Consider the following 25,262-nt stretch of genomic DNA (forward strand, 5'->3'; position numbering starts at 1 on the left):
TAACTACTATAATGTGAAATTCACCTAATCCTTGCTAGAACTCCAATAAATTTGAATTATAACAAGTATGAGACAAGAGAAGCAGAGTCTCTCCCTGTGTCTGATTATTATTATTGACCCCACTAGTCTGCTTTAATAATTTCATCCAAAATCTTGCCATATGATATGGCCCCAGGAAAACTCCAGAGTTCAGTCCACATCCACTCTTTCCTGCCCCAAAGTTTTCTTCTTTTACACTTCCCAAAAAAGCATGCCTGACCATAAAACTGAATTTTTTTCAACAAAAAAGAACACATCACACCAACTCAATTCCTTTTCAAATCTTAGACATTTTGCTCTCTAAAGTCTTTACCAACTGACCCACATCTGCAAAAACACACTACACCTCAACAAAATTTCAAAAAAGCCACTGACCCTTAACAACACAACATTTTATATAAACTTCCACAAATCAAGTGGAAGTGGTAATCCATATATTAGCAAAGTTAATTAATGCTTTTTCACTTCATATTAGTTTGGTATAGTACTAATAAGCAATATAATACCACCATTTATACATTCATATCATTCATACAAGGGCACTATCACATAACATATTACTACTAACTTGCCCAAACATTCATCAACAAAATGTAAAAACAAGGTACTCCTAGATAAAGCGAGTTAAAAAAACCATAGATTTGCTTCATTTTAGGCTGAAATAGTTGCAGATTTGCGGACGATGTATCGATAGGCTGCAACTTTTCTCTTTCGAGAGGCAGTGTTGTCTACAGAAAGCACCATTTTTCCAGCTTCTTTTGAAGTGAATGAATTGTGAATTGCCTCTTCATTGGCTGCAATTTTCCTTGGCTTCTCCACAGCAATGGTGTAACTGCCTTCACCATTTGGTACAAATTCTGCACTGTACTCCAAGTCCCATCCTCCTACTACTATATCCCATGTTATTGTTGCACCACCCTGTTTCAAATATTCAAAACCACTCAATAACATCCTCAAATACCTTACCAAACATATCAACAACACAACACCATTTCCCTTTTAGTCCATTGAGAACAACAACAAAATAATATACTCGGTGGAGTCTGGGGAGGGTGGTGTGTGCAATCGTGCCCCTACCATTCGAACATAGAAAGACTATTTTTCATAGAGCGTCAGCTCAAGTGAGAAAATGATACATTTCTGTATTACCCTTAAAAATTCCCTATTAAGGCCACAAAAATCTCATTTACATTTTCAAGACAATTAAGGTTTTATTTGTACTTTTGATATATAGTAAAAAAATTTGCTTTGTTTCTTGAACTCTTCTTTGATCCTTGTTTAATCACACGAGCATATAGTGTGAAAGCATGGTCAAGGACATTAAGACAGGCATAATGTAACATCATTAAAAATGACCCCATGTGGGATCTACTTTAATTAGAAGGTTAAATTATTGAGTATCCTATGTACAGCTAGAGTAGTGAAGCTGTAATTTCAAAATTTGACACAAATAATAATTGAATCTGTTATTCAAAATAAACCAAAAGTAGGAAAAGAATGAGAAAAGCAATAATGCACCTCAATGCCTTCAATTTGAATATTGACTGTCTCTCCTCCTTTGACAGTAAACTCAGAAGCTGGTTTTGGGGGGCCATTTTGTAAATCAGTAGGTCTACTCAATCCACCATACTGAACAGGTATATCCTCAGGCCTTATGAATCTGATCACAACAAATGTTTTGAAATTTTAGAATAATCAAATCTCAAACTATTAAGAAAATCAAGAAACAAACAAAATAGAAGCATTTCAAAGATAATTATACTAAGACAGACAGCAAAAAAGACAAAAAAAAAACAATTTTTTTTGTATCTCTAAACCAACAATTAATTAGTACTATAATGCAATAAAAATACCCACTTGTATAATGTCTCAGCAACATTTCCCTCCTTGGCTATCACAAACTTGCTCTTGGTTCTTTGAGTCAGAAATGGACTAAACATTGAATACAACACACTGAAGTACCATGGCACATTGATAAATATCTAAAGTAAAAAAAAAAGTTAAAAGACAATTTATGGAGGAAAAAAGATGAGATTTTTACTCAAAATGAAAAGAAAAGATTCACCTTACGAGCAACCATTTCAGGGTAATTGTCTTGAAAAAGAGATAAAATCTGATTTGAAGCAACCCTTAGTTCTCTCTTAGGCATATCTTTGAGATCAGTTACCTGCAAAGGCGAAGCTACGATTTCAACTTTATGGATTTTAAATTTTATAATGAGAATTTTAAGTGGAACCCGCATACAGGCTACTAGCTCCGCCCTTGGTTACCTGAATAATGGAATTAATTCCACCAGGCTTGAAATGTAGCTGTTCAATTCCTCTTTCAAGAACTTGAACTCTCCATCTCAAGAATTTTTTCAATTTTTCTTCATCTCCAAAGATTCTTTCATACATTTCTTTATCTTTAAAAACCCCATAAGCATTGTAACAAACAGGGTGTCCATCTCTATCATAACCATTCATATAAGCAACAACTCCTTCAAGTTCTTTAAATCCTGAAAAATCTCCTTCCAAAATGGTGTCAGCACCAAACTCTTTCCTCCAAGAAAGACACTTTTCCAACATATGAAGTGAATCTGAAACCTTAAAATCCCTTGCTCTGAGGAATTTCAAGAGAATGACATCAGCCTTTTCATCTCCACCTAAAAGTGGAATACCCCACATGGAACAACAAGAAGAAGAAGAAGCAGCTTGAAGCTTGTCTTTCAATTCTTGTAATGCTTTCTTCTCAGAGGGTTTAAGGTGGGAAGTGAAGTAAGAGTCTTCTTTAAAAGATGGGGTGCGTAAAGTAGTTGCTTCCATTAGAGAAGTGACAAAGCTTTTCTTCAAAGATTGTGGCTTTGGTGAAGATTGTGGAGCTGATTCTTGGGATTTTAGAGCTTTTTGAACAGAAATGGGGGAGGAAGAATCCATTTTTTTTTTAAGACAAGTGCTTTTGATGTGTGCTTAGTGAGGGACAAGAGAAGATATATGGGGAAAGAAAGGGACTTGGAAAACAGAGACAAAGATGAAAGAAGAAGTTTGAGTGGAAATGTTTCAACTTGGGGCTATTATTTATTACTTCTTCTGTAGCCGCGGTTCACATTCAAAGTTTTCAAATGTGAATCCTGCATTTTTCAAGACTTTTCTGTTACTCCTACTCTTCAAATATAAATATTACAATCAATTTTAATTCAATTCTCAGTTTTATATTTCACAAAAAAAAAAAAAAAATCTTCTCAATATTATATTATTATTTTTATTTTCTTATCTCATACAATAATTCTTTACTTCTTTTCCAAATAATTACCTTATATAATTACGAATTCGAGATGAAAGTAATATATTTCTCTATAATACATTTAGATACTTTTTATTTAATAACTCGTTTTACACTGCAATAAGTGTTTGGATTTTATTTGCACCGAATTTCTTACCATAAATAGGTTTTCATTTTAGGAAAAGGTTTAGGATTGGCTACTCCTTTTCAGGTAGGAAAAGGTTTAAGATTGGTTAGTTATTTTCTGGTAGGAAAAAGCTTAGGATTCCATAAATAGAGGTATGTTCCTTCTAACTTAATCAACATTCACAATTTAGTCATAGGGGCTTTTGAGAGTTTTGGTTGGGGGGGGGGGTGTTGTGGGACACAAGCTTGATACGTTATCACTAGTGTGAACCTCCTGTTGGAAAACTATATGCACAACAGAAGCATACTAGAATCTTACTGATTACATGAATAATAGATAACCAAATCGTTTATGCTAGAATACACAATCATGTTAGAACACATAAACTTGTTGAATTTAATTCGATAAATACCTCTTGAAGCGTGAGCAAATACCTTCAAGTGAATCACTAAGTTAGACGGACCTTCCAGCAAATCCACAAGATAGACAACAGCTATGGTCTTCTACAGTGATCCCAAGTTCACATCTGAACTCTCTCAATACTTGGGTGGGCAAGTATCGAATAGAAAACTAATCATTCTTTTTCTAGGTTAGGAGAATCTCTATTTATAGAGATATTTTCCCTAATCCAAAAAGGAGAAGAAAACCCAGATTTCCTGAAAAACAAGAAAACACACAAGCCTACTCCTTTTTCCCCTAAGAAATAGGATTCTGAGTTCTAGTTAAATATGGACACTAGAGGGACCACAGAATTAATTACTGAGGCTTCCTATTATGGAAATAATTTCAAATAATTAATTTGAATTATTCTTATCATAATAAATTACAAATCATTCCACTAGAAATTCGTAATTGCACTCCTCTATTTATATTTCGTAATTTCCCAAGTTAAGATTTCAGATACTAATCAACAAATTAAATTACTGATGAATTTAACTTAATGATTAATTTCCTTTAGAGCACTACTTAACTTATTTCATGTGTCGAATTCATAAATCCACTTGCAAGGTTTGACACGATGAAAACTTATAAGTTTCTCAAAAATGCATATCAATCAATCTCTATAACGAGACATGGATTTCATCAACTAACTTATTATTTCACCAATATATATTATTATCATCCAACTTACCAGGCATAGTGACCCATCTCAAAATCTCACTTTTTAATAAATCAAAATGATAATTAATATTATCAGATCATAACAGTTATATCAGGATTAAGAATATAAGTACATTTAATAGTTTAGAGAATATGTTTTGCCAGTCAGTCTAAAACAACTATCTCTAATCGGTCTCGTTCAATACATACAAAATGCACTAGCACAAGAAGTTGGAACTATATCATTCCCATAATCAAGATAAACTACATATAATCTTGTGCTACAATCATACCGATGGCATGTCCAATTTCCATCCTAGATTGTGAACAAAAAACTTTATACTTATAAAAACGGATGATTTAATCATCTGTGTATAAGTTAAAACTCTACACATTAAATCATCTACTATATAAGTAAACATACACCATAACGAATATATGATCTATTNACTAACTTATTATTTCACCAATATATATTATTATCATCCAACTTACCAGGCATAGTGACCCATCTCAAAATCTCACTTTTTAATAAATCAAAATGATAATTAATATTATCAGATCATAACAGTTATATCAGGATTAAGAATATAAGTACATTTAATAGTTTAGAGAATATGTTTTGCCAGTCAGTCTAAAACAACTATCTCTAATCGGTCTCGTTCAATACATACAAAATGCACTAGCACAAGAAGTTGGAACTATATCGTTCCCATAATCAAGATAAACTACATATAATCTTGTGCTACAATCGTACCGATGGCATGTCCAATTTCCATCCTAGATTGTGAACAAAAAACTTTATACTTATAAAAACGGATGATTTAATCATCTGTGTATAAGTTAAAACTCTACACATTAAATCATCTACTATATAAGTAAACATACACCATAACGAATATATGATCTATTAAAATTGAGCAAATATTTATTCTATAATAAATATTATTTCTTAACACATGGTTAATAGTATATATCCCAACAATCTCCTACTTTGACTTTTAACCATCACAATTATTATAGTATACTATATCTAAATGCATGGTTAATAGTATATACCCTAACAATCTCCTACTTAGATATTTAATCTTGAAAATTGTTAGACTACTATGTCTAAACACATGATTAATAGTATATACCCTAACACCTCCCATGTATTCCGAGTGAATTGATTGATGTTGTTTCTCTCTATATTTTGTACTCTCATATTTATAGTGGATTGCTCATCTCCTTTGTGGATGTAGGCCGATTGACTGAACCACGTTAAATCTTTGTGTCTTTTGGTATATTTCTCGTTTGTCTTCTTACTCGTGGTCTTTCGGGATTTTCTTTGATAGTTTCAGTATTGTCACGACCCGAGTCTAAACCCTGGACGTGGCCGGCACTTAAGAACCATTGTTGGTCCCCAAGCGAACCCTCATCCTGACTAACTACAATCGGAAGACTAACTTAAGCATGCAAAAGCTTAAAACTGAATAAAACTCAATAAACTCAATTTTTCAAAACTTCAACACAAATGGACAACTTAGAATAAAAATAATATATTCGACTAGCCATAAAATAGGCAACTTAAGTCTTTAAAACATTTAATAAAACAAATGAATAATATAGACTTCTCAACTATACTGACTATCTATGAAGCCTCTAACTGATAAAAATGGAAGTCGGGACAAGACCCACGACATCCTGACTATACTGAAAAGTAAATGAAATCCTCCGGAAATAAGGAGGATCACCATAGCTAACTCGAACTNCAGTTAGAGGCTTCATAGATAGTCAGTATAGTTGAGAAGTCCGTATCATTTATTTTATTAAATGTTTTAAAGACTAAAGTTGCCTTTTTATGGCGAGTTGTATATATTTTATTATACAGAGTTTTCTTTGGACTTAAAGTTTGTATTTAAGTTTTATGAACTTTTATTTCAGTTTTTAAGCTTGTATGCTTGAATCAGTTTTCCGCTTGTAGTCAGCCAGGATGAGGGTTCGCTTGGGGACCAGCAATGGTCTTCGAGTGCCGGCCACGTCCAGGGTGTAGGCTCGGGTCGTGAAAGAAATATTCAACTCAAGTACTCAAAGATGCTTCTCAAAAGGGATTAGGAACTCAACACTTCAAGGCTTAGAACTTGAAGATACCACTTCTCTGAAAAATGCTCAACTTACGAAGTTCATGCGAAATTATGGGCATGAAACAACTCAACTCGATGATCTACATAACTATATGGAACTCATGTATACGACTCTTCTTATTCTCTGACTTCCTCAAAACTTAGTTCAAATCGATAGTTGATCTCAAAGGATTCACGATTGAACTCAAATGCTTTCTTGAACTATACTCTTAACTCTCTCTTGAATGTGAATTATGAATTCAAGAGTTATAGTTCATGATAAAAAAGATCTTATGATGACAAGGTAGACTCATGAATACATTATTCTTACTCACTTGCTCGAGTCTTGAAACAAGTTATTAGAATTTGTAGAAGACTCCTCAAAAAGACAAAAAGGGATTTTCTGAAAAATGTTCGAAAGAACTCTCAAGACTTGACTCTCAACTCTACCTTAAATGTGATTTATGAATTCAAGGTTGTGATTTGTGATAGGAAAGGTCTCATGATGTTTATGAATGATTTTAGATAGCTAAACATGAGAAAAGACTGAAAACCAATATTTGAGAGTGGGTCCGCGACGCGGAGAGGCTTTTAAAATTTGGTTTCGAAAATATCTTTTGAGGCAAAACACCTCGTGTCAGCTCCACGACACGAAGATGAAATTTCGAATCTGGGCACTAGGCGCGCGACACACGACCATCTTCTTCTTCGTTTTCTAACCCCAATTCACCTAAATTCGATTCTTTTTCCCAGTCTCTCTTTATATTTAGATACCCAGCACATGTACACTAGAATCTAACTCTAACCCCTCTATAAATCACCTCACCTCAAGAACTCCTCAATCTCAGCCCAATTCAAGAACGAAAGCAAATTCATGAATACATAACAAGAACATCAACACTTCAACTTTTAGAACGAATTTAAAGCTGAAATTAAAATGATTGGCATGTGGGTGAACAAACTTAACACTATGGAAACTTACATACCTGAAAGAATCATCTTCTTGAAGCAAATTGAAGGAAAATCTTGAAAGATGAATCCTAGCCTTAACGTTTCTTGATTTTTTTGAGCGCAAAATTTTGGAATGGATGAGAGGGTTTGATTTATGAAAAACTAGTTTTCTACACATTTAGGGAAATTTAGATGACCTCCTAAGGGTTTTTAGGACTAAAATACTCTTAAAGAAATAATTAAAATGAGCTGGAAGTCGGAATAATTTTTCACCAGGCAGTGAGGTCCGTATTGGCTCCGTAACGCAGAGTCATCCCAGAGCTGCTGCCAGGTTTGGGCTTCGTTAGTATATAAGTCATAACATTTTACTTAGAGCTCGAAATTTAGCAAACTTGGTGGCGTTGGAAAGAGGACTCGAAAGGATTTAATTTTCTATCTTGTAGCTCACCTAACTCATCTTGTACTAGAAGTTATGGTAGTTTGAAGTTGACCCAAAACTTAAGAAAAACCTAAGAATGACTTGAATGTTTTTCTCTTTGGTACTTCTTGGAACTCAAGGTGCTACATCTAGTGACTTTAATACTCAAGAAATTTTAAAGTCCTTACAAAAATCTCACTCATTATGAAGAACGGTTCGAGTCTTAGCTCAAAAATTTTCTGGGGTGTTACACGCATGACACCTGGTTGTTTTCGATCCTAACAAGTAGTATCAGAGCTAAGTTTAGTGATATATCCATGGTTCAATGGTTCAATGATGTAGCCAAGTTGGATGTTCAATGATGGAGCCAGGTTCAGTGGTTCGATAATCGATGATTGAACCAGATTAAAAAATTGAGTGTTCATCTTGGAGGGTGTAGTTCTAGCCACAACCTTTTTGACAATAATGAAGATTTTGTTAGAGAAATTGTTTCAGAGACATAGATTTTGCGAAGGAGATTATGGAGAAGAGATGCAAGCTGTTAAAGATTATGTGAAAAAGGTGGACAAATTTATTTTGTCAGAAATTCAGGCCAAGGGGGAGATTTGTTGAATTTTATTTTCCCTGAGTTTCTTACCATAAATAAGTTTTTTCTTTTAGGAAAATGTTTAAGATTGGTTAGTCTTTTTCTGGTAGTAAAAGGTTTAAGACTCTATAAATAGAGGTATGTTCCTTCTAACTTAATCAACATTCAGAATGTAGTCATAGGGGCTTTGAGAGTTTTGTTTATGAGGAGAATTTGTGGTACACAAGTTTGATACGTTATTACTTGTGTGAACCTCTCATGCATTCCGAGTGAATTGGTTAAGGTTGTTTCTCTCTATATTTTGTAATCTCATATTTATAGTGGATTGCTCATCTCTTTTATGGATATAGATCGATTGATCGAACCACGTTAAATTTTTGTGTCTTTTGGCATATTTTTCGTTTGTCTTCTTACTCGTGGTCTTTCAAGGTTTGTTTTGCTAGCTTCCACATGACACATGGTTTTTTTCGATCCTAACAAGTGGTATTAGAGCTAAGTTTAGTGATATAGCCATGGTTCAATGGTTCAATGATGTAGCCATATTGGATGTTCAATGATGGAGCCAGGTCCAGTAGTTCGATAATCGATTGTTGAACCAGGTTAAAAAATCGGGTGTTCATCTTGGTGGGTGTAATTATAGCCGCAACCTTTTTTACAATAATGAAGATTTTGTTGGAGAAATTGTTTCAGAGAGGTTCTCTGTGTTGAGACATATATTTTGCGAAAGAGGTTACGGAGAAGAGATACAAGCTGTTGAAGATTGTGTGAAGAAAGTGGACAAATTTATTTTGTCAGAAATTCAGGCCAAGGGGGAGATTTGTTGGGTTTTATTTCCCCTGAGTTTCTTACCATAAATAGGTTTTTCTTTTTGGAAAAAGTTTAAGATTGGTTAGTCCTTTTCTGGTAGGAAAAAGGTTTAGGACTCTATAAATAAAGGTGTGGTGGAGCTTATTGGAAAATATGAAGAGGAAAAAAAATGAACAGTTAAGAGCTAGAAATGGTGAAGAAGAAGGAAGAAGAAAGAAGTGAAGGGGGTGGGTGGGGGCTGGGTATGAGGGGAAATTAAAAAAGGGGTCGGTGGGGCTGGGTATGGGGGAATAAAAATGGATCCACATTTTAAATTTTAGCTTTAGAAAATGCATTTGTAATTAATTACTTAGTGTAAATTAATTTTAAGAAGTGTTAAAGAAAAATTTGTGAAAATAATTAATAAAAAAATTAATTAATGATGTGGTGCTGACATGACTATGTTGTGGCACTTACATGACTATGATGTGGCAAGTGAGAGCGGTATAATAATCTCAGGGTGGTCTTTAATTCATTTGAAAGATCTTAGGTAGGTATTTAAATGCCCGTATAATTTAAATATTAAAGTAAATCATCCGACCAAATTTAAATATTAAAGTAAATCACCCGACCAAATTTAAATGGATTTTTATGTATTTTCTCAATTAGAAATAACGGAAGTAGTACTTTTCATTTGCTTTCATTATAAGAGGAGCCCCCACTATCCATGTGTCAAAAAAAGTAAAGGATCCTCAGACTTGATTGTGCCCCTAGTAAAAGTTTTCGTTCACACTCAACTATATAACAAAAACAATAATTGAACTTGTAGTTATTACATGTGAGCAAATATAAAATAGTGCAGACTGCAGACAATAGCTAAATCACATCTATTTGGGGTGTCATTGACGTCTCTTTTATCAAAAAATAATATTGTATAGTTAGGTAAAAATATTATATATATATGGTATCATACATTAAACTTCCTTGATAAGTAATAACTTCTACATGATTATTTTAGTTTTTTATATATTAATATCTCTTAATCAAAATTTTGATTCGCTATTGAATACAAATATAATAGAACTCTATTCTGAATTCTCCCATTACATTATTATTATTCCACCCATCATCCATCAAAGTATATGAGATATTTTTAACCAAAAAATAAATTAAAAATTCACATGATTAGATACTTCTTTCTTAAAAATCGTCTCCAAATTCTTAACATTACTTCTTAATTTTCACCATGTCTAATACTCCCTCCGTCCCTTTTTAGTTGTCCACTTTAGAAATGACACACAGATTAAGACAACAATGATTAGCACAGTGAAGTTACAATTTTACCCTTATGACAACTTTTTACTTCAAAATTACAACCACTTATTTGAATTAAAGTGAAATAAATTGGAGGAAAACAACATACACTTTTACAATTTTCAAGAAGTGTAAATAAGGGTATAATAGGAAAAAATTTATTGTCCTTTCTTGATTTGTCAAAATGGACAACTAAATAGGGACAACCAAAAAAGGAAATATGGACAAGTAAATAGGGACGGAGGGAGTACTACGCATTATGTACTAACACGTTCACTTCATTTTATTTAAAAAAACAAGACTTGTACTCACAATTCATATTTAAACATGTATGCATTTTCCAATAAAACCGACATAAGTACATATAGCATTTAACACATGGATGGAGTATCATTCGTTTTTTATTTTTTCTTTCGTACTATTTATACGATCTTAATCCGAGCCAAAAACAATAAGTATTTCTTATTTAACAAAAAATCAAGATATGTTAATTCATGAGAGAGAGTCAAGGACAAATTTATTTTTTGAGATATTTTATAGATATGTAAAAATTAACTTTTAAACATTTTAATAGATACGTAAAAATTTATTCGCACTCAGTATTTATATTTACTAACTAATTTAACAGTTAAAAATTAAAGTAGTAATACATATTCTTATGTATTGAGATTTCACTAGTTAAACAAAATAAAAAAGTATACAAGAGATATCCTTGATGTAAAATAATCGAGTATAAACAAGAGGCCCCTAACCTTTTTCAAAATTTTTTTTACCAAAAAGTCAAAAGAGGTTGCATGTTACACCCTTTATATTTTGTTACCGTTATCTCTTAACATAGATTAATTAGCTAGGCAACAACTTTTGACTTTGAGGGTCCACAAATTATGAAGGGATTACTCTGATGTATAAACATGAAGTCCCTATTTGCATGTTAATTAGCACATATATCTTAGTCTATGGATCCTAAAATCTAAACATTAGTAATAATTAAAAAACCTTTAGGCATTGTATAAATGGTATATTAGTATATAGATTAGGATGCTATATAGTTTCTGCACTTGACCAGAAGTATGTTGAATTATTGATCATAGAGAAACATTGCCTAGATATTCATGGAGATGTCACATGATAGTCATTTTTCTTTCCTAATAAGATATTTAGTGGCAATTGATTTCTTTTTAGCGGCGGAATTTATAGTGGTAATTAATTAAGTTTGCATCCAAAATTGCTAAAATATTCGGAGAGACCACAAAAAACTTCATTGCGGAAAGAGTTATTTGCTTTGGGATAGGAAAGAGTATCTACTTAACCAGTTACTTATTTTGTATTTCTTTTACAATAAAAAGGTATTACATAGAAGGATAATTGAAAAATGTCAATGGGTAAAATAAATATTACATAAGATAAGGAAGAAAAATGAAAGTTATTCAAAGTTGAGGAACAAGTTTAATTTTTAATGAAAAATTTAAAGTTTTAAAATAAATTGAGGGGAAATTATTTAGACCTTTATGATGAAATGACCTCAGAGATTCTTATACTTGATTTGAATTGTCAATTGAACTCTTTTATATTCACGAGTTTGTCAAATGAATACTTAAACTTAATGAAACTCAACATTTTAAACACATCTGATCATTGATCAAATTGATGTGACATTACTATTATTGAATTAAAATATATTTATTGTTTACCCGTATTAAGAAAGTGGGTTAATAATTTTCATTAAAAATATACATAGGGTAATGCTAAATGGCCAGAAATTTATAAAAATTATAATATTTTTTTTATTTTAAAATAAACTGATCTTTTTTTCATTTTTTAGTTAAAAAGTATTAAAGTTAAAAAGAAAAAAATATTTAAAAAGATAAAATAATATAGATAAATACCATTCTGACCAAATTCTGGCCAAATTTTCTGGCTAAAAGGATTTTTTCAATATACATATAATCAAAAGAAGAATAAAAAAGGGGAAAATTTTAAAATTAAAATTAAAATTAAAAATACCCTTTCCTCTTCTCATTTTCGATTAAAAAAAATAAAAAGAACGTTGCGCCACCCTACCAAGGAATACTTTTTCTTTCTTTCTTTCTTCTCTATGTATTTTTCTTTTGCTCCACTTCCAAAGGAAGTTATTTTTCTCTCTAAAAAAATTCATATTAAAAAAAAAACAAATTATTTTCTTAGAAAAAAAGAAGAAGCAATTTTTGCTAGAAAAAGTAACACCGACAAACCCATTATTCGCCATACCATTTTTATGTAATTAATTTTTCAATATATGTTGTTTGAATTTTACTCATAAGCGAAATTTTCTCCAAACATAGAGAAGAAAATGGAGTAGGAAATGAGCGGATAATGAGAAAGAAAAGAATGACACTTTCTTTTTTTATATTATTTATTTATCAACATTTAATTTCTAATAAGTCATTAAAAATAATGTGGAAGTCCATGTGTAATTGGTGATGTTTTCTTTCTTGGTTTTCTATTCCGTGTTCGTTATTCATATTGAAGTCTGATTAAATTTAGATTTGTGTTGGAAAATTCAATAATGGAGGTATAGCGGTCCTAATAAAGATGACTTTTCAGCGCGAATCTAAATTTAATCAAACTTCAACAGATCAAATAAGTAAATAAAAAATTTGAATTGATAATTAAAATTAAGTATAAGAGCGTCTCAAGTCATTCGATCAAATTAAATATACGAAGATTTTAGATGTTCATTGAAGAATATCTTGGGATCCCACCGTATACTTTAAAGTGTTGTCAAGTGTAGGAATAGTAGGTTAGCTAAAGCTTAATCATTTTATCCACTTAAATCACAGCAACTAATTACTGGCGCTGAATGTAAATTTCTAAAAAGTAAAAGGCTACATATTTCACTTAAAATAATGTCATAGTCCCAACTCCCAAGGGAACATTAGCGTTTCAAGCCAACACAATATGAACTCTATAGCACTACAAGAAAATGGTCTTTACTCTAATAAAAATTATTTGCACATTGTTGATATATAAAATTATAAATCTAAAACAAGTTTATTTAGAGTTGCACTTTAAAGTGATTATAGATATCATTGAAGTATATCACACGATACATGTGTTGTACTCGAAGGTTTGATATAATAAATACCGAATACGGATAAAATTATTTCCTAATAAATAATTGAAAACAATTAACGATTTCAAGAGACAAGCGTATTTAATGCTTCAAATTATTGTAATGTGGTGTAATGGAATGAATGAGATCTCTTTATATCAGATATTTTAAATTTGAGCTTAAAATAAATAGAGAAATTTTTTGTAGAGAATATTTTCCCTTCTAATAGTCTACATAACATGAAATGAATTCTGAATACCTAGTACTTAAACAAAAACAAAATCAAATAAAGAAAAAGAGAATTTTTTGGTTTCATTCGAAGCAAAGAAAGGGTTCAACATAGCATTTATAAAAGCATGGGGACTATTGAAAGCGAAGTTTTTTTTAGTTAAAATCTTGTTATTTCTTGTCACCAAGGGCTTTATCTCATATCTCTCCCCAATAATTCCCATAGTTAACAAGTGAATCCTAACCTATGTTTGGGTATACTTCCTTCTTTTATGTTTTTATCTTATTCATGAGCATAGATTAATAGCCAATTCTATTAATTTATTATATCAAATTTTAAGTATTTTTAAAAATAAATAACACAATTAAAAACTTTTCTTAAAAAGTATATTATAAATTTAAATATAACTTTTCTTAAACAATATTTTGAAGAATATAATATGGAACTCATTGATTCCCTAATAAAGGTTTCATACTGTATAGGAAATAAGGAGTACGATTGTTTACGTGCAACATCTCACACAGAGTTGCCACTCGAAAGAGAATACGAGGGCATCTCCAACCTTACATTTTATTTTACTCTTCAAATATAAAATTTTAATATTTATTTATTTTTCGGATAATCAACTTTGATTCGATTTTTTATTTTATTCTATTCTCTAAAAAAAAATCTTCTATTCTCTCCTTAATATTATATTATTATTTTTATTTCTATTTAATTTTTCTTTCATAATATAAATTTGATCTTTCTTTTTTCAAAATAATCACCTTATATAATTTTCATGTAATATAAAATTTTATTTTTTAAATTCTTTATTTAATATAAAATTATATTTATTTTAAAACATTAAAGAACAACTATGAATAATTGAAAAAAGAGATCAACAAGCACAACCGCAATCACAAGTACAATAATTCTTTGGATCATACACTAATTTTTTCCGAATATTATTAAATCTAAAAACGATCTACCGGATTACTAAATCATATTTGTGATTTTTAAAATTATTATGTTATGTATTATATTGTTATTTTGTATTTAAATTATTATGTTAAGTGTTGTATTTTAAAATTAAAATTTTCAATCGTATCATTTAAATTTTGTGCATACTTTATAGTGAAAATTAATAATAATTAAAATTATCACTTAAAGTAACGACAATTGATTTTTTAAAAATAAATTATCCTTAATATTATATTATTATTTTTATTTCTTTTAATTTTTTTAATCGTCTTTCTTCTTCTCTTCATCAAAGAAACATCGGCTACTTTTTATTGTCTTTGTTCTTCTCTTCGTCAAAACAACATTGGCGGTGGCTCTACTCCACCACCAGGTCGCCGCCCTCACCGACCGTTCATTATTAAGTTAACTTTTATTTTCAAATCACAAATTTCTCACAATAAATTCACTTCTAATCGGTGTGAAAAATTGATAATAACTCTAAATCAAAATTGAAAGTCATCGACGACGGCTTTGCTCCACCACCAGGTCGCCGCCCTCACTAACCTCTCATCATTAAGGTAACTTTCATTCTCAAACCACAAATTTCTCACATAAATTCACTTCTCATTAGTGCGAAATATTGACAATTACTCAAAATCAAAATTGAAAATCAAGAGGATCGAACTTTAGAGTCATTAATGGAGAAAAAATCATCAAGTAGTTGATCCATCAATGGAGTAGAATTCATCAATGAAATCATTGGGTGAAAACCCCATTAAATGAAAAACACCCAATAATCAAAATGGGTTTCTCAACATTGTTAAATTCTAGCTTCAATACATAGCATCAAAATTTTTCTAGTGTTCATAACTTCGGTGAAGCTCGAAGATGATGGTGACAATAATAGAATGTATCCTCAAATTTGGAAAATCAATTTGTCAGATCAAAATAAAAGAGTAATGGAAAAGGAAAGTGAAAGAGGGAAATATAGATGAAAAATAAATGCAGAATAAAGGATTTTTTTTAAAAAGGTAATATTACGTGGCAGGGCGCATGAAATTCACTTTTTCATATAAATCTGGGCATGCGTTTTTAAGGGGTATATATTATACTTTTAAAATGTTTAGGGAGGTAATAGAACCCCCGTAAAAAATAAGCTAAGTATGTAGTTGAGAATTGGGTAATAGATTAGGGGGGTTTTAGACCATTTTCTCAATTGAGAATAGAGAGTTTTTTAGAGTGTGATTGGAAACTCAATTATCTATTTCTCTCTAGGGAATGAAGAATAAAATAGATTGAGTTGGAGATGGTCTTAACCAATTTTATATGTTTTTCATCGATTAAACTATTGATATTCAAAACTTACTGATTTAATTAAATTTATGTTGGATAAGTCATTAACAAGGTAAAAATGCTTTAATTTTTTTTTGAATAACTCTAAAATAATTACAATCATCTCACCAATAAACTCACATAACTAAACGTTACATAATTAGTATTTGTATAATTAAATCAACATTAATAATATCTATATAACTCTATCTAGCTACCAATGACCTCTTATAACATATTGGTATTTCTTTCCTTGTGCTTGATAATTGTATCAATTTAAACAAAATACACTAACCAATTTAAAACTAGAGAAGATGTAGAATTTTGGATTTATAGCTTATAGGTTGTAGGTAGGTGCAATGAGTTAAACAAAGTTGAATGTCATGAATGAAAATTATTTTGTGCAGGCTTTTTTCTTCATTGTGTACAGTAGTGACGAAGGTCAGGAGCTAGTATAGATACAAATCAAATCACATACATTTGACATTACCTTATTTATTTCTATTTAAATTGTATGCCAAAGCCTGTATTTGATTTGATTGATATGATGGATGACATCAAAGCTAGTATCCCGCTACAACTTCCTAATTTTCAAATGGTCAGTCACATTTTTCCATGAAACTACTATTCCCTCATGCAACTCCGGAAAGTCTACAGTAGACATAAAACGTCTTCATATAAATTTAAATTCGAGATCTCTGATTAAAGATGAAAGAGTATTTACTATTCTACTACAAGTTTTGTTGGTCTGTTTCAATTTATTTGATATAGTAAATTATATAAATTAAAATATAAAGAATATAACTTTGGCCCAAATTGAAGATTGGTCCAAACACCCCTTTTTGCTATTATCAAATATCCAGTTTGAAGGATGGGTGATCAAGTACTATATTATTATCTTTCTAGTAGGAGGTAGATATTGGTAAAGTGCATTAAAAGAAATAATGAATGAGTTAATTTTATAAGTTATTAGTATTTTTTTTTTTCAATTTATGTATAACTATTAACTAATATATGTATTAGTTATACACACTATTTGGTGTTAAGGTATATAGAACTATTATTGAAATCTATGGAGTTAGATTTAAAAATAGAGTTGTGTTTAGTCATATTTATGAATATATTTTTTTTAAATAATGTTCACGATTAAATTGACATAAATATAACATTTAAAGAAAAACATGAGTTGAAAACAGGTGATAAGTTGTTATTCAATTTGAACTGCAACTTCAAGTTGGATTTGAATTTTCATGGCTAAATACTAATTTTTAAATTAATTAAAAAAAATATTCTGAAAAAGTGAATAATTTTTATCATCAAACAAGTTCTGATTCAATTATTCAAAATTTTAAACTTAAAAGTAATATTTTTCTGTTGACTAAACTTTTTAATCATTATATTAATATTTTTACTGATATTGTTAATGATATGCCCGTCAAATTAACATCTTTAAAGCTATAAAATGGTTGAACTACTGAACTACATATATGATGGCTTACGAAATTATCTGTTGGTGCTTAATTTTATTTTAAAAATTGAAAATTAGAAGAATTGCTTAAATTTTGTTGTATTGAAAAAACTTTGCCATGTTCACTAGGTAAGACAACTTTAATATAATTTTTATTTACCTATTAAATATAGGAGAACTTTTGCATATAGCCACTCAAAATAAAATAATTGTGCTACAAAAAACTTACCATTTTGCTTCTCCCGATCTTGATCCCGAGCCTTTTATGATTGAATTTTGAAAGTTGGTTTCGAACTTTGAGTTTAAAGTTGAGATTTTCATAAGTTTTGAGGTTCAAAGACTAAACTTGTTAAAAAGTGGTTTTCGGTTTCTTTTGGAGTTTCGAGTATTGAAATGAAATTCAATTAGTCTCTAAATATGGAATCTGGTCTATGAGAATTTTCGGTTTCAGAGTTAGAGTCTTTTTGAGTATTTGAGATCCTATGTTGGTAATTGTTGAGATAATAGCTTTGGATTGACTTTGATCAACATTTGGGGTTCGAATGCTCAAATTGAAATTCCGAGAGTTCTATTGGATTCGGGGGATGATTTTAGTTCTAGGTGAGGTCTTGGTTGTTTTTTAAAAGGTAGCTTGATTTGGCTTTTTTAGGTGTTATGTTAGTTTCCTATGGTTTTCATGGATGTGGGATCATGGAGACCCCAGAGTCATGTTTCGACGGTTCCATTGAGTCTGAAACGTCGAGTATAATCGATTTGCATATATGATTTGTATGTACAGAATTCCGAACGAATCTCAAGGGTCCTTTCGATGATTTTTGTGTTTGCAGAGGGCCTTCGCTTTTGCTATCTTCACTTTAGCAAAGGCCTGCTCACAAAAGCTAGACAGTCCTTTTGGGCGGGGTTTGCTTAAGTGGACCAAAACTCGCTTTAGTGGAGCTTGGTTCGCAAAAGTGAGACCCTCAATTTTCGCGGGGTTCACTTAAGCGAACCCATGGTCGCTTAAGCGACATCAAACAAGGGTTTTGATCTGAGATTTTGGGGTGTAAGTCCCATTTTTCATTTTTGAGCTTGTCAAAACCTTTGGATGCGATTTTGAAAAGAGTTCTTGCGCTAAATCATTTGGGTATGCTTTTGTGACCTTAAAACTTCATTTCCCTTTGATTATTTATGGATTTTAACATCAAAATGAGGGATTTTGATTGACAAATGGCAATGTTTTTCAAGAACTCAAGTTCTAAACTTAAATGGAGACCATGAACTAATTTTAAGTCCTTTTTTCGAAATGGTTTTCACCAATGGGTTCCTAAGGCCTTGAGTAACATTTTCAAGTGTTGATTTTTCAGATTCAAACCTTATTTTCGGAAATGAGTTTTTAGTTGACTGAGCCATTTTTCAAAATAATTGATGTGTGTATTGTTGTTTTCAAAAAATTATTATGAATACTTGATTGTTATAGTTTGTGTGACTTTGGACATTGATCGAAAGGGGAAGACTTAACTTTTGGAGTGACTAGCTGGTTGAATTAAGACAAGTGATCTCGTAAACCTTGTAATCTAGTAGAATTCGTGTTTTGCCTTCATTGTGTATGTGTTGAGAGTAATGGGAATGAGGTGCGGGATTCATTGTTCCACTTGATAAATTGTAATGAATAAAAAGAGTTTAAATGAAATGACTATGTGTTGATCATAATGCTTGTGAATTGCCTTGTGGTGACCCCTAATTGATTGATTGATGAAATGCTTGATAGCATGAGTGTCACACTTGAATTAATTGAATTGTTGTCTCTTCCTTATGGTGTAAACTTGCTTATGTGCATTGATTGTTGTACATGATGATGAGATATATGAGGGTAAGACCAATGGAAAATGGTCCCGGCTAGTGATATGATATAAAATTGATGGGAAATGGTTTCGGCTAGTGATACAAAATGGATGAAAAATGGTTCCGGCTAGTGATATGATATAAAGCCAATGGAAAATGGTTTTGGCTAGTGACATGATATGAAGCCGATGGGAAATGATTCCACCTAGTAATATGATATATGATTATTGTGATATGATACATTTTGATGCTTATGATGACATATTTGTTAACTGTGATTGATGCACGTGTTACTTGTGATTGATCTACTGACATTGAGGTTGACTTACTTGATACGTGTTGGTTGTTGAATTGTGACTATTGGATTGTGATTATTGAGCCTTGTAAGCCGTGTATTGTAGAACTGTTAGATTAAGCTGATCATTTCTATGTAAGTTGTAGTTTGAGGAGGTTCGGTTGGGATGAAAGGAGTACTCGATTTGTAGCTAGTTGTCTTGTTTGTTAGATTGATGGCTAGCTACCTTGTCGTTGGTACTCACTCCTTGCTCCTACACTTGTGTAGGTTCCGAGCCCGGTAGCGTGTGATTGCTCTCTTTCTCCTATCTCCGAGGCCCATCAAAAAATTGTTGAGAGGTAGTTGCTTGCCATCCCGGAGGGCCTTCTAGTTCTTCTTTTTATGCTTTGTTCTATTTGAGAAACAAAGGCTTGAGACTTTTATTTTATACATTACTTTCTTCTCAAGGTTCGGTGCTTGAAGATGAGATCCTTGAGACCATCCCCTCTCTAGTCATAATTCCACACTTTATGTATTAGTGACTTGTACACGTGACAACTGAGTTTTGGGATGCTAATAGAAATAATAAATTTTCTGTTTTTATCTTGTTTTTACTTTATCTTTTCACATTTCTTTCATTTCGTTTGGGTTGAAACTGACTTATATTGATAGGAATAGACAAGTGTGATCACGTCCATTTTGGATCGTGACTGAGACAAATTTCCCATGCCCTTATGAAGTTTTGCACCCTGCAGGAGCAACCCCAAGGCTAGGTTGTTGGCCCTATTAGGTGTTTGTAATTATTATAAAATAAAAGTTTATACTTGGTTGTTTTTACTAAGAGACAAATAGTGTGGAGGTATAGATCAAGAGCAAAGGCAAAATTCTCTTAGGGTTAACTCTTTTATCTTTTTAATTAGCATTATTTTTTGTTTGATACATGAATTATAGATTTTGTAATCAGATTATGAGTAACTAATTCCCTCTTTCTTGCATTATGACCATAGTAGGAACGTCGTACTCTAATATATAATTATTGTTGGGAGTTCTTACCATATGTTTTGTTCTCTTAATCTTATACTTACTATTATGTTGATTTGTGCCTAATAGGTTAAGTGGATAATCTCTAATGGAACTCAACGGAGGAAAGTTAGAGCTAAAACGTGGGTTATTGGTAGTATGATGCGTTTCGATTTTCGAATAAGATATAAATATACCTAGTTTGCTTTTTCCCCCCTTTTAAACCTATTTATTTTTAACACTACAGCTGTGTAAACCCTACAACTGCCATCAATATTTTACCTTTTTCGGTCGCCATGGCCGCCACGGCCACAAGTCAACCTCCTCCTGAGGTTGGCCAAATTACGTATGCACCTGGATGTTCATATGTTGAGAAGTTGAAACCAAAAGCAACCCACGTTCAATCCATTCCACTAAAACCAGTCGCCTATCTGCATGGAGAACCACAAGTAATATGGGAGCAGGATGAGGAGAATCAGATGATTGTTAATGAAAATCTTGAATATGCAGTAATTGGCAAGTTTTCCTATGGTTGGCTTGATATACAAAATTTGAGAAAACTCATCCCTAAACAATGCGAGTTAAAAAGAGCTTGTAATATCGAATTGTTAAGCAATCGACATGTTTTGATTAGGGCTACTCTGTTAGAAGATTATGATCACTTGTTATCGAAGCCGACTTTTTACATTACCCAAAACAATTGGTCCTATCCTATGAGAACGTTAAAGTGGGATCCCATGTTTAATTCGGAGGAAGAAACAACAACGGCGATAGCTTGGATTTCATTCCCTTCTCTCCCACCAAATTTTTTTTGCAAGGAGGCAGTTTTTTCACTAGCAGCAGCAGTAGGGAAGCCCTTACAAGTAGATATGGCAACGAAGAATCAAACAAAGCCAAGTTGTGCACGAGTAAAAGTGGAGGTCGATCTGCTAAGGGAGTTCCCTAAACGAATTAAAATTGGAATGCGGATGCAGAATAATGATGTTGCAGAGAAGTGGATCAAAATCAATTATGATTACGTCCCAAAGTACTGTCAAACGAGTATGATTCAGGGGCACGATGAAGAACAATGCTACGTTGTACACCCAGAACTACATCCATACAAGGAGAAATCAGGCAATGATAGGGGAAAACAGATTGAAGAAAGGCCTAGTAAAGGGGACAACAAAGGGACGAAGTTAATGGGGAGAGAATAAGATAATCTACACATGCGCAAATGGGAAGATTTTGTGGAACCAAAACGTAAATTTTGGGGAGGAGGAAGAAATAAAGAACCACAAAAGGTATGGAATAAAGTGGGAATTATAACAGGAAATAAATTTAACCTGTTGGACACAGGTAACCAGGAGCAAAGTTTGAATCAAGAAGAGGAACATACAAATGGCAAGGAAATCGAAATGGAGCAGAGACAATCAAAGGAGATTTCCCAAGGTTTACAAGGCAGTAGTCACAACAAGCTGATGTATACGACAAGAATTTCCAGCAATAGTAAAGATATGACTGGGAAAGAAAAGGAAACAAGAAGTGAACATACAGTTAGTGAAGTCCGAAGCAGAATAGAGAAACAGGGTGATTTACAACATAAAAACCTACTAGCTAGAGTCAATGAAGAAGAATTGATGTCAAATCGTAAAGGGGTAAGAAGTAGACATACAACAAGGAGAGAAAGTGACGCCACATTAAAATATTTGGTCGCAGCTGAATCAAGAGAGGAAAATGAGAACTGTTATGAAGAGGGAGAGATATTAAAAGGCACTGATTTAATAGACGATGAGAATGAAGGATTGCAGCATAAAAAAGATACAGAAGAAGACTCATATATGGAGTACAACATTCAACAGATAAGTAAGGCATGTGATTTGTCCCCACGTCATACCAATAGTCTGAAATATGGGCACGAAAAGGTAGAGCAGTAACTCCTTTACAAGTCAAAACAAGGAGCATCAGGGACAGGGGATCTAACATTGATCAATGATACAAAATATAATGTTCTGGAATATCAGGTCCATTAATACTCAAAAATCCTTTGAGAGGTTAATGGATTTGAATAATAGATATCATTACTCATTTATAGCTCTAATGGAACCGTTCCAAAATCCATCTGAGTTAGAACAATACAAAAGGAGGTTAGGTTTTGATAAGGCTGGAGTAATTAGAATGGTAAAATCTGGTGTTTCTGGAAAGATGATTGGGGAGGTAGCATAATTCTGGACACAATGCAACATCTTACTATTCAATTTACAAAAAATGATAAGGAGTTTATGATTTCAGCAGTGTATGCTAGATGCAATTCTTTAGAAAGATTGGAGTTATGAGAGGAACTAGAAAGTATAGCGGAGAATGTACAGTGTCCCTGGATCATTGGTGGAGACTTTAATGTAATTCTGAATGAGAAGGAAAAGCTAGGAGGGCTAGATTTCACTCTAAATGAGGCTATTGATTTTGCTTCATTCATTAGTACCTGTGATTTATCATAAGTACATTTTTCAGGAAGCAAATATACTTGGTGGAATGGGCGGATTGAAGAGGCCTGTATTTTTAAAAGACTGGATAAGATTTTAGTGAATCAAGAATTTTTGGAGGTGTTCCCTTCTACTGAAGTACATCATCTCATCCAGCAGGGATCAAATCATGCTCCCCTTCATATGAGTTGCAACACTGAAGAGGTACCCATAACCAAGCCTTTTAGATTCTTAAACTTTTGGAGCAAGCACCAACAATTTAAGAAAATCGTGGAGGATAGTTGGAGAATTGATTTTATTGGTGATCCTTTTCTTGAATTTCATGTTAAAATGAAGAATGTTAAGAAGGCATTAGCAACATGGAGTAAAGAGGTTTTTGGCAATGTTTTTCAACAAATTTCCACATTGGAGGATATCATCAAAGTAAGAGAGGCACAATTGGAAATACACCCATCAGCAATTAACCGGACTGCACTAAGTAAGGTAGAAGCCGATTTGAAGAAGTATTTGAGGTAGGAGGAGGAATTTTGGCGACAAAAAGCGGGAATGAAGTGGTTAAAAGATGGAGACATGAATACTAAATTTTTTCATTCGTACGTTAAATGGATAAGAAAGAAACTTCATATCTCTGAAATTATCACAGAACAGGGAGTGAGAATACAATCCAAGAGCGAAATTGGGACTGGGGCAGTGGTGTATTTCACTGACCAATTTGTTGAGGAGAATAATGCGGAGGACTTCACAATGTTAGAGCATATTCCCAAGAGTATAACTGCAGCTGAGAATGAAGAAATGATGAAGCTTCCAGATCAGGAAGAGGTTAACAAAGTGGTTTCTGACTTAAACGGGAGCAACGCATGTGGACCAGATGGTTTCACGGGTCATTTTTTTCAATGCTGTTGGGAGATAATAGGGGAAGATGTCACTAAGGTGGTGAAAGCGTTTTTCTGTGGTTAAGAGTTTCCCAAGTTCATAACTCATACTAATTTGGTGTTACTGCCCAAAAAAGATTCTGTGAAAAGCTTTACAGATCTAAGGCCCATAAGTCTTAGTTCTTTCATCAATATAGTTATCTCTAGGATGGTGCACGAGAGGATGATTTTGGTTCTACCAAAGATTATTTCACAGAACCAATTAGGATTTGTTAAAGGAAGAAGCATTACAGAGAATATTTTATTGGCCCAAGAAATAATCAGAGACATTAACAAGAGGAACAAAAATCTCAATGTAGTGGTTAAGCTAGATATGGCCAAGGCATATGACCGAGTCTCTTGGATTTTTTTAACAAAAGTCTTAAGAAAATTTGGTTTTGCAGAAATGATAATAGACATGGTGTGGAGGATTCTGTCCAACAATTGGTACTCGATTTTAGTAAATGATATTTCACATGGTTTTTTTCAATCATCTAGAGGAGTAAAGCAGGTGATCCTTTATCACCCACCTTATTCATTATTGTAGCAGAAGTACTATCCAGATGTCTAAATAGCTTACATATGGATGAAACTGTGAAAGGTTACGAACTGCCAAAGTGGAGCCTGGAGATAAATCATTTATCTTATGCGGATGACACAATTTTATTTGGGTCAGGAGATAGAGGGTCAATTATCAAGATGATGAGGATTCTTCGAGACTATGAGGTGGTGTCAGGGCAAAAGGTTAATAAATCAAAGAGTTTCTTTTATATTCATGACAATACTCCTTTGATAGTGGCCATAAGATTGCGCAGGCTGACAGAGATTCGATAAGGAAATTTTCCTTTCATATATTTGGGGTGTCCAGTGTTCTATGGAAGGAGGAAGTCGAGTTACTATGAAGTAATGGTTAAAATAATTGTCAAAAGAATTCTAACATGGCATAACAGGTTTTTGACCTTTGGAGGGAAATGGATACTCATTAATAATGTACTCCAATCTATGCAGTTTATATGTTATCAGC

At 32.4% G+C, this 25,262-nt stretch overlaps 2 protein-coding genes across 2 annotated transcripts; one reads left to right on the plus strand and one right to left on the minus strand.

Annotated features, from left to right (window-relative positions):
* Positions 1–492: 492 nt before the first annotated feature.
* Positions 493–3,110, minus strand: LOC125871218 (patellin-6). Its single transcript, XM_049551820.1, has 5 exons — positions 2,310–3,110; positions 2,105–2,206; positions 1,897–2,021; positions 1,558–1,699; positions 493–957 (listed from the first exon to the last, which is right to left on the minus strand). Exons 1-5 carry the CDS (start codon positions 2,952–2,954, stop codon positions 691–693), a joined length of 1,281 nt encoding a protein of 426 aa, XP_049407777.1. The 5' UTR covers positions 2,955–3,110; the 3' UTR covers positions 493–690.
* Positions 3,111–21,161: 18,051 nt separating this feature from the next.
* Positions 21,162–22,061, plus strand: LOC125869967 (uncharacterized). The gene has a single exon (XM_049550348.1). The coding sequence runs from the start codon at positions 21,162–21,164 to the stop codon at positions 22,059–22,061; it is 900 nt and encodes a 299-aa protein (XP_049406305.1).
* Positions 22,062–25,262: the final 3,201 nt, after the last annotated feature.

The sequence above is a fragment of the Solanum stenotomum genome, chromosome 7 (genome assembly GCF_019186545.1).
Source record: "Solanum stenotomum isolate F172 chromosome 7, ASM1918654v1, whole genome shotgun sequence".
Lineage (NCBI taxonomy): Eukaryota > Viridiplantae > Streptophyta > Magnoliopsida > Solanales > Solanaceae > Solanum > Solanum stenotomum.

Excerpts from the sequence above, each read along its gene's own strand:
- LOC125869967 (XM_049550348.1), top strand. The coding sequence starts at position 21,162 with ATGGCCGCCACGGCCACAAGTCAACCTCCTCCTGAGGTTGGCCAAATT.
- LOC125871218 (XM_049551820.1), bottom strand. The coding sequence starts at position 2,954 with ATGGATTCTTCCTCCCCCATTTCTGTTCAAAAAGCTCTAAAATCCCAA. Across the intron at positions 2,207-2,309 it reads GAATTAATTCCATTATTCAG|GTAACTGATCTCAAAGATAT; the intron begins GTAACCAAGGGC and ends TCGCCTTTGCAG. Across the intron at positions 958-1,557 it reads TTCAAATTGAAGGCATTGAG|GGTGGTGCAACAATAACATG; the intron begins GTGCATTATTGC and ends TATTTGAAACAG.